This window comes from Schistocerca piceifrons, chromosome 1 (genome assembly GCF_021461385.2).
Source record: "Schistocerca piceifrons isolate TAMUIC-IGC-003096 chromosome 1, iqSchPice1.1, whole genome shotgun sequence".
NCBI classification, from domain to species: Eukaryota; Metazoa; Arthropoda; class Insecta; order Orthoptera; family Acrididae; genus Schistocerca; species Schistocerca piceifrons.
The window spans coordinates 1,015,190,499-1,015,204,069 of NC_060138.1; the positions used below are offsets into that span (position 1 = coordinate 1,015,190,499).

At 43.2% G+C, this 13,571-nt stretch overlaps 1 protein-coding gene across 1 annotated transcript in view; it reads right to left on the minus strand.

Annotated features, from left to right (window-relative positions):
- Positions 1-13,571, minus strand: part of LOC124777211 (ketoacyl reductase HetN-like) — a 346,039-nt gene that overhangs the window by 162,887 nt on the left and 169,581 nt on the right. Inside the window, exon 3 of the mRNA XM_047252530.1 lies at positions 9,198-9,326. Within this exon, the coding sequence (XP_047108486.1) occupies positions 9,198-9,326 (129 nt within the window). The remainder of the gene's footprint in view (positions 1-9,197; positions 9,327-13,571) is intronic.

Below are 13,571 nucleotides of genomic sequence, written 5' to 3' on the forward strand. Positions count from 1 at the left end.
AGAAATGTGCGGTGAAGACTTTTCCATAACTGTAATCTGTGACTTAGCTGTATATTCTTACTCTTAATATGAGTACTACAATCACTGTTTATATATATCTAAGTTTAGTTGTTAACATTTAAATGACAGGAATATAAAAGAACTGTGAGATCAAGACTTTTCCATAATTGCAGTTTGTGTCAAACCTGAATGGTTGCCTACCTCTGCCATGGAAGAAATCCTGGAACATGTAAGCTATATATATATATATATATATATATATATATATATCGTTTCGATAGCATTTACATGTCTTCTCGGAGCTCAGTAGCTTATTCCACAATTAAACAACCTTCGAAATGCCTGGAAGTAGCTACATTTAATGGCTCTTGTGTTGAAATGAGAGAATTATTTTTACTTCATCCTTCACCTGCACGTCGTGTTTAAAGCCGATTGCCTATCAGGGAGAAGGAAGAAACAAGTGAAGAGTGGGAAGTTGACAACGAAGTCATTAAAGGCGAAGCACTAGAGCGGATTGGGGAAGGGTGGAGAAGAAAATCAGCTGTGTGCTTTTCAAAGGAAACAATCCGGCAGTTGCCTACTGAGATGTAGGATAACCACGGAAAACCTAAATCTGGACGTCCGAACGCGAATTTGAACCAACGTCCACCAGGATGTGAGTTTAGTTTCTCACCGTTGCGCACTTTGGCGGTTGTCTTTCCGAAATGAAAACGGTTGGTGCAACAGAAGTCTTCATAGGATTCCATACCTCAGTCGATAACATCGCAATCCATATTACAGAGCTACTTTGCTGTCCTTCTGTGTGTCTGTTCGTATGTCAAGATCCTTTTTCTTAGGAACGGGTAGAGGTAGGAAGTTGGAATTTCTGTCAAATACTAAGGTCCACGACCCCTGGTTAGATAACAAATTTAATCTTCTAAGTCAATGCAATAGGAAGATTGCGCCATTTATGTCACAAATTTTGATACTAGCAAACTCACTCAGCAAAATCTATAGATGACCTCTCTATAGGCATAATTAAGTTTGTGTGGAACCCTCATGGCGGGGAACGTACTCATACTTGTCCGGTTTTTTAATTAAGTGAAATGCAGGCAGCACCGCAGGTATGAGCCAACAGACAGTCGTCAGTATTACTACAGGCTTAATTATACTTTTTTGCACATTCTATTGCTCACAAGCAGATGAAAACTACCGGTCTTTCCAGCACGTGGGACGTTTCTCTCTTCTGCAGATATAAGATAAGCATTATATAAAACTGAGGAAAATGAGTTGGGTTTTGCACGCACACCTGTGTTTACGATCTCTGCACGAAAGCCTGGTCAGGTGCTGGAACTTCATCTAGATCTGTCTGAAAGATATTTCCCTAATATCTCTCACTGAACTGACAGCAAAGGCGGATATTATGCGGTAGTATAAAAATGGTTCAAATGGCTCTGAGCACTATGCGACTCAACTGCTGAGATCATCAATCGCCTAGAACTTAGAACTAATTAAACCTAACTAACCTAAGGACATCACACACATCCATGCCCGAGGCAGGATTCGAACCTGCGACCGTAGCGGTCATGCGGTTCCAGACTGAAGCGCCTTTAACCGCACGGCCACACCGGCCGGCTATGCGGTAGTATATACCGAACCATTTACGACACTGGCACCACATTCGTGAGGAGCTACTCGGTCAATCAAATATAGGTTTTCAGTAGTTTCCCTAGCGTTCGCCTTTAACGCTATTGGTCTGCAGATCTCTCAAAATAAGATACTTAGCTGGTGTCTGGATTTCGAAAAGGGCTCTTCACACAACGTGCCATTTTTCAATTCAGCAGTCAGATTGTACAAAACGGAAATTACAAGATATTGCCAACTGGTATTTTCTGTGACCTTATAAAAGATTTGATTGTGCAGATCACAGTATCTTCTAGACAAGCCAAACTGTTATGGGTTTATAATCTTGCTGGTAACTAGTCATCCTACGTATAACAACGCAAAGGGTCGCATTAAGAAACCCAGAGAGTGTAGGCAACGAAACAGCATCTTCAGAATAGAAATAATCACTACAGGCGTACCACAGGGATCCATATTGGATCCGCTCTTTTTCATTTTATATACAGTTTGAGCCACGATAGACGTAATACCTATTTTATTTCGTGAACTGTTCCACATATCGAAACGCGGTTTCTGGCAAATGATAGTACGCTGAGGATGATGTACTTCTGCATGTATCGATCGAGGTATTGAAGAACTTATGATCTTTTGAAATAGAATGAGATGCTTTTTTAACGGCATGCAAAAGCGCTAGAAAAGACGAGTGCAGTCATATAATGCTTGTTAATGTTTTGGTTTAAATTGTTCCCAAAAGAATCGGAGAAATCTTTTAAAATTGAAAGGCAAGCGGCCGGAATCGCCTATTTCCGAAATCGGCCACGTCACTGTTACAAACCTTTCGGCCGTTTACTGGTCTGCCCTCCAGACCTAGCAGGAAGTGTGTCGGCTGTCGGTAGGTCATCGCTGCTTCAATACTCCTTTTATGCAAACTTGCACACCAATGAGGTGGCGCTATACAGGCTACTTTTATACGGCCAATGGTGGCACGACACGTATTGCCAAGGAATGTGGGATGGCCCAGAGGAGTGTCATTTGACTGCTTTTCATTTACTTCTATGGGCAGCACTGAAAGGTGCAGTCTATCATGTAGCCCCAATTACAGCAGGTAATATTGTCTCGTCTAATCGCCGCAGTATGTAGCGGCGTATCATCCAATATTCTCTCATCTGTTCATCCATCTCTCGAATGGCGATTGCAAATGTGCCTTGCAGTCGATGGTAAATTTTTTGAGATTACAGTTAAGTGTAAAACTGCGTGATAAGCATTTATTTTGTCGGTACATGTCGTGAGTCATTCCAAATAAACTATTTAGTTTTTTCAAAGAGTGTTCGGTCTAATTGCAATTTCGAGTAGTATTTATAGGCACATCTGTCCGGCGCCAGATGGTTTACTTTAAAAAGCATTCAGGCATCTTCCGGCAAAGACAGGACAGATACTATCTTTTTTCAAATCTAGGAAAGTTGATACAGTAGTTGCCTCTTTCCTCTGACGAGGGCTGTTTATTATCATAAAATATGTGTGGCCTACGTTTCTGTTTCGGCTTTGAGAAGTAAGCAGTAGCGGATAGGGCTTAAATAGAACACTCCTTGACCATACTGCAGTTTTTTCCACAGAAACCTGGAAGCGACAACACATTCGAAACAGTTTTCCTAAGCACCCTGTGATGCGCCAGAAGCTAACATAGTTCCATATACAAAAATCATAGCTGAACCTGTATCGACGTCGTATAGGGAATGAGGCTCAATCGCAATAGCTTAATTCTGTCTTGCTGCCTCTAATGACGGAGCCTAGCATGACAACACTGTTTGGCGGTGTTTAAACCGCACACACTGACTCTGTCATACGACTTCCCAGTTTTAGTACACTTCTCGATTCCTTTTGCAAAGAGTTTCAACCACAACCTTACATCACTGTACTCTCAGTAATACGGCACCGGCTGTGCTGGTGCACTCTTTTATATCAAATTGATACGCAAATTAATTTTGTGACATCTGATTGATTTATGACCTTAACCTATTGTTCTGTTAATTGCATTATGATCCGTTGAGGATAATCCGTCCTTTCGAGAAACACCCCTCCCTCCCCCGCAATCATCCATCCCCACCACTCTCCCCTCCCCTCGCCAATACAAGCACACTTTCAGGACTGAGTTGCCTCCCACGCTATCAATTTGATTGACTAAATAAATCAATAAATTAATTAATCCCTTCCCCTCTGGTAAATTCCCCTAGCCCTCCCATCCCATCTCTACCTGGAAATTGGCGTGTCTGTGCTGGAAAGGAAGGATTTCACGACAGGAAATTCAAATACATAGCAAAGGATATACTGTTTATTTATAAAACTGAATTAACAGGGATTGGAGCTCTCTCGTTCATCATTCTCCACTGCCGTGTAAAACACATCGAAAAGAAGTAATAAATCTATCACTTTTTCCGATCGTGCAACGAATACCGTCAACAAGCTCACCACACGTAATTACACTGTTAGAAATCTTTTGATCACGAAGCACACACCGTGTGCCATCCATCGGACTGCTCCACGCGTCGGTGTCCGAGAGACCGCACTACGCTCGCTCGGGCCCAGCGGCCGTTGTCAGCCGCATCGTGCGCCAGGCGCGTGTGTAGCGTGCAGACCTGAAGTCGCGCTAATCCCCAAACAAATGTGTCAAGTGGCGGCAATATTTATATTTGATACCTTACAGGCTTACAAGTATCTGTCTTTGCTCTTTCATAAGTGGTCGCGTCCTGTTTGTGAGTGCGTGAACCAACAGGTCGAAACAAGCAGACAATTTCCATCCCTCCTCACCGAGCGAGGTGGCGCAGTGGCTAGCTCACTGGACTCGCATTCAGGAGGACGACGGTTCAATCCCGCGTCCGGCCATCTTGATTTAGGTTCTACGTGATTTCCCTAAATCGCTCCAGGCAAATGCCGGGATGGTTCCTTTGAAAGGGCGCCGGCCGAAGTGGCTGTGCGGTTAAAGGCGCTGCAGTCTGGAACCGCAAGACCGCTACGGTCGCAGGTTCGAATCCTGCCTCGGGCATGGATGTTTGTGATGTCCTTAGGTTAGTTAGGTTTAACTAGTTCTAAGTTCTAGGGGACTAATGACCTCAGCAGTTGAGTCCCATAGTGCTCAGAACCATTTGAACCATTTGAAAGGGCACGGCCGACTTCCTTCCCCGTCCTTCCCTAATCCGATGAGACCGATGACCTCGCTGTTTGGTCTCTTCCCTCAAACAATCCAATCCAATCCATCCCTCCTCAGAATACTGCAACCTGATTGGTTCCCACCAAATTAGCGGCCACAGCTTGAGCCTGTATAAACCCTACCCCCTCCACCCCCAACCTCATTCTGCCATCGTTCGCCAGTGTCTTAGGTCGTCTTCTTGCTCGTGTGTGAGCGCTACCAATTTGCAAAAAAATGAAGCGATCAGGGGCATCAAGCAGCAGAGCCAATGCCAGTGGCGACAAACTCACGAACCAATGGGAATTACCTGATTTAATATTCAAATCAACAACTTTTCCTTCGACTAAGAATTTTGTAATAGCAGTATTAAATACATTTCGTCTTATTGTTGCAGCATATATCCACCAAACGGTGGATGAAATGAATACTGAGATGCATCAGCGGCAGCAGCAACAGTATCATAAGTAGTATATATATTTTTCTTCGTATATGTAATATGCTGGTGTTATTTAGTGGTCAGTCAGTGAGTCTTTGCTGTTGAACATGATTTAGACACTCAAAATCGGTAACTGTAACTTTTTGACTTAGAATTTCGTAGTACTGAATACAAGTCATCTTGTTGTTTCAGTATATGGCCAACATAGAATTGGTAGAATGGCTGCTGAAAGCCAGGTTGGTTGGTTGACTGATTTGGGGAGAGGGCCAAACAGCGAGGTCATCGGTCCCATAGGATTAGGGAAGGAAGTTGGCCGTGCCTTTTCAAAGCAACCATCCTATCACTTGCATGAAGCGGTTTAGGGAAATCACGGGAAACCTAAATAAGGATGGCTGGACGCGGGTTTGAACCGTCGTCACCCCAAATGCGAATCCAGTGTTGAAAGCCAGGAGCAGCGGAAGCATCAACACTGTAAGCAGTATATACACTTTTCTTCTTTATAGCAGTGTTTGTGCATAATATGATGCTGTTTGACAAAAATATCGTCGTGTATGTAATACGGTGCATATTCTTTGTTGTTGTCGTAGACGATTTCCTGGTGGAAGAAGAAGAGGAACAGGGGGGGGGGGGGGTGTATGTATCGAGGATAAGCAGGAGCCACTGCAGATCTCCAATAAGTGTATATTATAAAAAGATATTTTTTCTCGTAGTTGTTTGGTGTGTTTATATTTTTATTACTAAACAACTCATATGTGGTTTTAGATGCTATTAGTGAGATGGACAGATGGCTCTTCCCAAATTCAGGCAAAGACGAAATGCCACAGTGGGTGGAGGAGACGGAGGAAGACCTTCGTCGATGTGAGGATTTGTTAGAGGATCTAAGAGAAATGCCAAGGATGGGTGAAATAGGTAATACATACTTAACTCTGCTTACAAATAACCAGTGTTCTTTCTTTCCTTGCAGCAGCTGGCCATGTCTGGAATTGGTATTTAATTTTATTTTAATGATATTCGTCCCAAATCCTGTATCATTTCAGTGACACTCTCTTCCCTATTTCGCGATAATACAAAACGTGCTGCCCTTCTCTGAAATTTTTCGATGCACTCCGCCTGGTAAGGATCCCACATCGCATAGCAGTATTCTAGAAGAGGACGGACAAGCGCAGTGTAGGCAGTCTCCATAGATCTGTTACATTTTCTAAGTGTCCTGCCAATAAAATGCACTCTTTGGTTTGCCTTTCTCACAACATTTTCTACGTTTCCTTCCAATTTAAGTTGTTTGTATTTGTAATTCCTAGGTATTTAGATGACTTTACAGCCTTTGGATTTGACTGATTTACTGTGTAACCGAAGTTTAACGGATTCCTGTTAGCACTCATGTGTATGACTTCACACTTTTCGTTATTTAGGACCAATTGCCAAATTTCGCAACATAGAGATATATTTTCTAAATCGTTTTGCAATTTCTTTTGATCTTCTGACGCAAAATACCACAACACACATTGCGCTATGACTCCTGCTGCTTGTCATCTGGGTCCACTTACAAGTAACGCTCGATGTGACGACCACCGACGTCACCACAGATACGGTACATCCGTGCCACGTTCCGATACACACGATCACAAATCCCTGGTTCAAATGGTTCTGAGCGCTATGGGACTTAACATCTGAGGTCATCAGTCTCCTAGAACTTAGAACTACTTAAACCTAACTAACCTAAGGACATCACACACATCCATGCCCGAGGCAGGATTTGAACCTGCGACGGTAGCGGTCGCGCGGTTCCAGACTGAAGCGCCTAGAACCGCTCGGCCACTTCGGCCGGCCCACAAATCCCTGGCCCTCCAGCATCAGCCGCAGTCATAATCCGCTCCAGTAGATCTTCCTCAGATTCCACAGGGGACCACGGACAATGTTCCAAAAAATTCTTAATCTCGGTTTTCGTATGACATACTCAAGCTCAACGGAATGACATGTAAACAACCCTGTGATGGGTGCGGAACATCAGGTGTTCAGTGAATGACGTACGTAATATCCTTGTCAGCGGCGTTGAAACTGCGGGAGATATGAACGTGTGTTGGTTTTGTGTGTAGCGAGAAAACGGTAGGTTTCTGGAAGAGAGTTCCTATGCTAAACATAATCGTTTTGGTCCCTACTACAGGTCCTCAATGTTTGTAGAGGAAATTAGTTACACCGTGTACGTTTTCTTTGTCGACAATTTGCATTACAATCAAGCCTAATGGAGACACTTCAACATTTGGAAATAATTTTCAATAAAGACAGAAGTTGAAGAGATGAATTAAAATTGATGTCACAGCCGGGGCTTCAACCCAGGTCGTCTGCCAACCATCCACCACCATAGCGGAATGGCTAACAGAGCAGCAAGGACTACTCTAGTCTATTGCCCCACCTAACGCATATTTCAGTTCGCACCTTTGGCCCATTTTCCGCTTCTTAAATAGTCAGTATTGTCAAGGCTCTCCGGTATTGGAATAGCACCCTAGCTTTGTACGTTATGGGGAAATCCTGCATATATTTCAGGTACAGATCTATTGATATGATGGAATTGCATTTTCCTTGAGACAATTTAAGAAGGGGAAAATGTGCTTAGTAAGCAGGAGACATTTCTTCATCTTCTAATTACGGAAGATAAAGTTGAAACAGAAAAATGTATTTCCATCAGGTAAATAATTTTGTCTTAAAAATAAATAATTGATTATCTACTAATGGAGTGTCACAGAACGAAGTTAAAACGTAATTCAGTACTTCACAAGGCCTGATCACAACATGAGAAATACATGCATGTGGGCAAATCAACAAGAAACACATTATCAAATGGTTCAAATGGCTCTAAGCACTATGGGACTTAACATCTGAGGTCATCAGTCCCCTAGACTTAGAACTACTTAAACCTAACTAACCTAAGGACATCACACACATCCATGCACGAGGCAGGATTCGAACCTGCGATCGTAGCAGCAGCGCGGTTCCGGACAGAAGCGCCTAGAACCGCTCGGCCACAGCGGCTGGCCAACGCACTATCCTACATTTTTAGGTGTTTACTTAGGTGTGATACTGTGCAATTTATGCAGTATCATATTTTGAAGATAAAAATGTGAAAAAATCGACCAACTATTACTACCTTCGTTCAGTAATGTCTTATGGCATATTCTGGCATAATTAATATTCTCTCTCTTTTCGTCAGCATTTACCCCGCTGAGTTAAGGGCTCCACTGTACTTCAAGTTCTAACAAATTTTATTTTTATTAAACTTTGCGGCCGTTTGCCCCTTCTTGCCACGGCAAGCGTCACTTACCTAAAGGAGGGAAGCCGTGTGCGCCAGCTGTCTGTGAACTGTGTAAACTTTGTTCTGTGTGCGGTCGAAATTTAACTATTTGAGTATTGTGTTTTCTAAGGCGGACAGTGGAGCTCAACCCAGCACTTTCCTAAAAGAGCGTTGGAAAACGCATAAAAACGACGCTCAAGCTGGCCAGTGTCCCAACCACGAACGTTTATCCGCTGGAGGAATTCGATCCTGGTGTGGCTTACATTGCCCAGCTAGCCTGTTGTGTGATACCCTACTCGAGCAAGTCCCTGCAATAAATCATCATTGAAGAGAAAAGTGTTCATTGCACAGAAGCGTATATATATCAATAGGTTTTCTTTTGAGGTATTTTATATTGGTGGGTTGCAGTAAATGTTCCAAAATCCTATTACAAATCGATGTCAACAGCATGATCTATAATTTAGCGGATATACTTGCTGCACTATTAATGCGACCTGCGCAACTTTCTAGTCTTTACGTAGGTATACTGAAATGCAGCCGCAATATGAACGCTATCTTCATGAAGCAGCCAAAAGAAGGAAGTCAGTGGGATAATTATGATGAAAAAAACGGAAGTGGATTGCATGAACTGATTCTCGAGAAGCATTGCTTGCCGAATAAGTGTATGAAACAGGAGATGGAGGCCTCACCTTAGCATTGATGACGTCAGCGGTGACTGCGGCGGCGTCGATGTCATCGTCTACGCAGATGAGGTGGCAGCCGCAGAGCGCCAGGTACGCCGCCAGCTCCCTACCCAGGCTGCTGCCTGCGCCAGTCACCTGTCGCAGGCAAACGCTGTTAAAACGATTTGGGGTATAACACCCGATATACTGAATGGCTATAATTTAACTGCAGCTGCACACAGAAGTCCAGTGTGGGCTGTAATTATCGCATGTTAGTGAGGCTCGGTTGACATTCTAATGCGTAAATGTGGAACCGATTTACAGTAGAAAAAATTAGTTCCGATTTTGGCGGCCAGGTGAAAATGTGGCCCTGTACTGAATGTCGTCGATGTCTCAGGCGCTCATACTGAAGAAATTGTGTAAGCAGCAGTTAATAACATTATGCGCTTCTCACTTGTTTGAGCACTGCTGCCTACGTCCCGTTTCAAATCCATTGCATATGAATACATTTCTGTACGGCTTTCTTCCATTCACACCGCCATATTTGTTTCTCATGGTCAAAATTACACTACTGGCCATTAAAATGGCTACGCCACGAAGATGACGTGCTACAGACGCGAAATTTAACCGACAGGAAGAAGATGCTGTGATATGCAAATGATTAGCTTTTCAGAGCATTCACACAAGGTTGGCGTCGGTGGCGACACCTACAACGTGCTGACGTGAGAAAAGTTTCCAACCGATTTCTCATACACAAACAGCAGTTGACCGGCGTTGCCTGGTGAAACGTTGTTGTGATGCGTCGTATAATGAGGAGAAATGCGTACCATCACGTTTCCGAATTTGATGAAGGTCGGATTGTAGCCTATCGCGATTGCGGTTTATCGTATCGTGACATTGCTGCTCGCGTTGGTCGAGATTCAATGACTGTTAGCAGAATATGGAATCGGTGGTTTCAGGAGCGTAATACAGAACGCCGTGATGGGTCCCAACGGCCTCGTATCACTAGCAGTCGAGATGACAGGCGTCCTATCCGCATGGCTGTAACGGATCGTGCAGCCACGTCTCGATCTCTGAGTCAACAGATGGGGACGTGTGCAAGACAACAACCATCTGCACGAACAGTTCGACGACGTTTGCAGCAGCATGGACTATCAGCTCGGAGACCGTGGCTGCGGTTACCCTTGACGCTGCATCGCAGACAGGAGCACCTGCGATGGTGTACTCAACGACGAACCTGGGTGCAAGAATGACAAAACGTCATTTTTTCGGATGAATCCAGGTTCTGTTTACAGCATCATTATGGTCGCATCCGTATTTGGCGACATGGCGTTGAACGCACATTGGAAGAGTGTATTCGTCATCGCCATACTGGCGTATCACCCGTCGTGATTCTATGGGGTGCCATTGGTTACACGTCTCGGTCACCTCTTGTTCGCATTGACGGCACTTTGAACAGTGGACGTTACATTTCAGATGTATTACGACCCGTGGCTCCACCCTTCATTCGATCCCTGTGAAACCCTACATTTCAGCAGGATAATGCACGACCGCATGTTGCAGGTCCTGTACGGGCCTTTCTGGATACAGAGAACGTTCGACTGCTGCCCTGGCCAGCACATTCTCCAGATCTGTCACCAATTGAAAACGTTTGGTGAATGGTAACCGAGCAACTGGCTCGTCACAATACGCCAGTCGCTACTCTTGATGAACTGTGGTATCGTGTTGAAGCTGCATGGGCAGCTGTACCTGTACACGCCATCCAAGCTCTGTTTAACTCAATGCCCAGGCGTATCAAGGCCGTTATTACGGCCAGAGGTGGTTGTTCTGGGTACTGATTTCTCAGGATCTATGCTCCTAAATTGCGTGAAAATGTAATCACATGTCAGTTCTAGTCTAATATTTTTGTCCAATGAATACCCGTTTATCATCGGCTTTTTTTGTGTAGCAATTTAATGGCCAGTAGTGTAGAAGTAATTTTTGTCCAGCGTAAATTAGTCTTGCATTAACACAGTAGAATACCTACCAAATTACGCTGCCATTCGATAATTACAGCCCGCATTGGGCCTCTGTGAGTAGAAGCACTTCAGTTATAACGGCCAGGTACTACAAAATAAAACAGTTTTAGCTGACATTTAGATGGACGTTCAACACTGTCCTCCATGACACGGAAAGTGTATTCTGTATTTCTCGTTGAAAGTCATACGTAAACGACGTCTCCTATTCGATTTTACCTTTCACAGGAAAGTGTCATTACTCACAAAAGGTTTGCTATCGATATAAGGATAGGTACTTTCATTTTATTTTAGTGGCCTCTGATTACCGAAGTAACATGAAATAAAAATAAGCAACATCATGAGAGCAAAGCGGTTGTTGAGGAAGGAATGAGACTACGCTGTAGCCTATCCTCAGTGTTATTCAATCTTTGTACTGAGTAAGCAATTAAGGAAACCACGGAGAAATTTGGAAAGGAAATTAATGTTCACGAAGAAGATACAAAAACTTTGGGGCTCGACGTTGAATGTTCAGCAAGGAGATATAAAACTTTGAAGCTGGTCGTTGATATTGTAATTCCGACAGAGACTGCAAAGGTGTTGAACGAAATGTGTAGTACCTTGAAAAGAGTTTTAGATGAATGTCAATTAAAGTAAAAGAAAGGTAATGAAATCAAGTCGAATTAAATAGGCCGATGCTGAGGGAATTGTGTAAGGAAATGATACACTAATAGTGGTAGTAGAAGTGGAGAGTATACGAGGTATGATCGAAAAGTAACGAGAATTTTTGTTTTGATTAAGGGTTCTCTATTTATTCATCAACATCAACTTTGTCCCCTTTAAATTAATCCCTCTCAGCTGTAATACACTTATGCCAGCGCTTTTTCCAGCCTTGGAAGCACTTCTGGAACTCACTTTTCGTTATGGTGTTCTGCTGCTTCAGCGATAATGTTTTTCTCTCATCAATGTTGGCAAAACGTGGTCCTTCCATGGTTCTTTTCAGAAACAAGTGCAGGGAGCCATGTCCGACGAATACGATGGCTGAGACGACGTAACGGTTTAGTTTTTTGCCAAAAAGTCACGAACAAGCTTTTAGGTGTGAGGGGGACCATTATCGTGATGTAGTTTCCACGAATGGTTTTGTCGCAAACGGCGCGTAACTTCGAGGTAGTGTTCCTTATTGGCCGTATGACCATGAGGCAGGAAGTCATGTTGCACTATCCCATTGTAATTGAAGAAAACAGTGAGAGGAATCTTCGCGTGTTATCGAACTTGTCGAAGTTTTTCGGCCTTGTCTCATCAGGCAGTTTCCACTGGGACGACGGGGCTTAGTTACGACGTCATACCCGTGTACCAACGTTTCGCCACATGTTATAATGTTCATTAGAAGTGCTTGATCGTTGTCGACGTCGCTTTTGGTCGAAATTCAACAATTTCGGAACAAACTTGCTGCTACAGGTTTCATGCCTAAAACAACCGAAAAACGTTGCTTGGTGTGAGCCAAAGAATATACCGACATCGTCAGCAACCTGTCTGATGGTGATTCGGCCATTTTCCAGAACCATTTTGTTTACTTCTTCCACATCGTCGTCAGTAATTGATGTGCTAGGGCGTCCATGGCGGTCGTCTTCTTCAGCGTCTTCTCGATCCTCTTTGAAACGCTTCTACCACTTGTGAACTCTTGTCTTACTCATAACAGATTCACCAAAAACTACAGTCAATATTTCGAATATGGTGTGCACTTTATTCCATTTACTGGAGAAAATTTAATGCAAAATCTTTAATCCATCTTTTACGAAAGTAAAAATTCGCCGAGGACTCGAGAACACGTATAACCTTTTCGACTGCCAACAATAAACTTAATCTTCAAAAGAGCTGAAAATCCAAAAATACGTCAGGAACATGTATACTAACAAAATAAAATAAAATTTTAAAATCGGATGTATAAAACCCACGAAATTACAAAAATCTCATTACGTTTTAATCCCACCCCGTGTACAATGTACAACGCAGACCGGCAGTAGCAGGAAAACAATTTATGAAGAAGAAAAATACCTTAACATCGAACATACACAATTTTAAGAAATTTTTTCTAGTGTTTTTCGGAGTGCAGCCTTATACGGAAGTGAGGCATGAACGAAAAACAGCTCAGACAAAAAGAGAACAGAAGCTTTTGAAATGTGGTGTTAAAGAAGAATGCTGAACATTAGGTATGTAGATCGTATCAGTAATGAGGACTTTTCATTGAGGAGGCACTGAATCAAACTGTGAAAAAAACAATGTTATGGCACAGCTTGACGAAAAGAACGGATCACTGGTAGGCAATTAGGTTCAAAATGGCTCTGAGCACTATGGGACGTAACTGCTGAGGTCATCAGTCCCCTAGAACTTAGAACTACTTAAACCT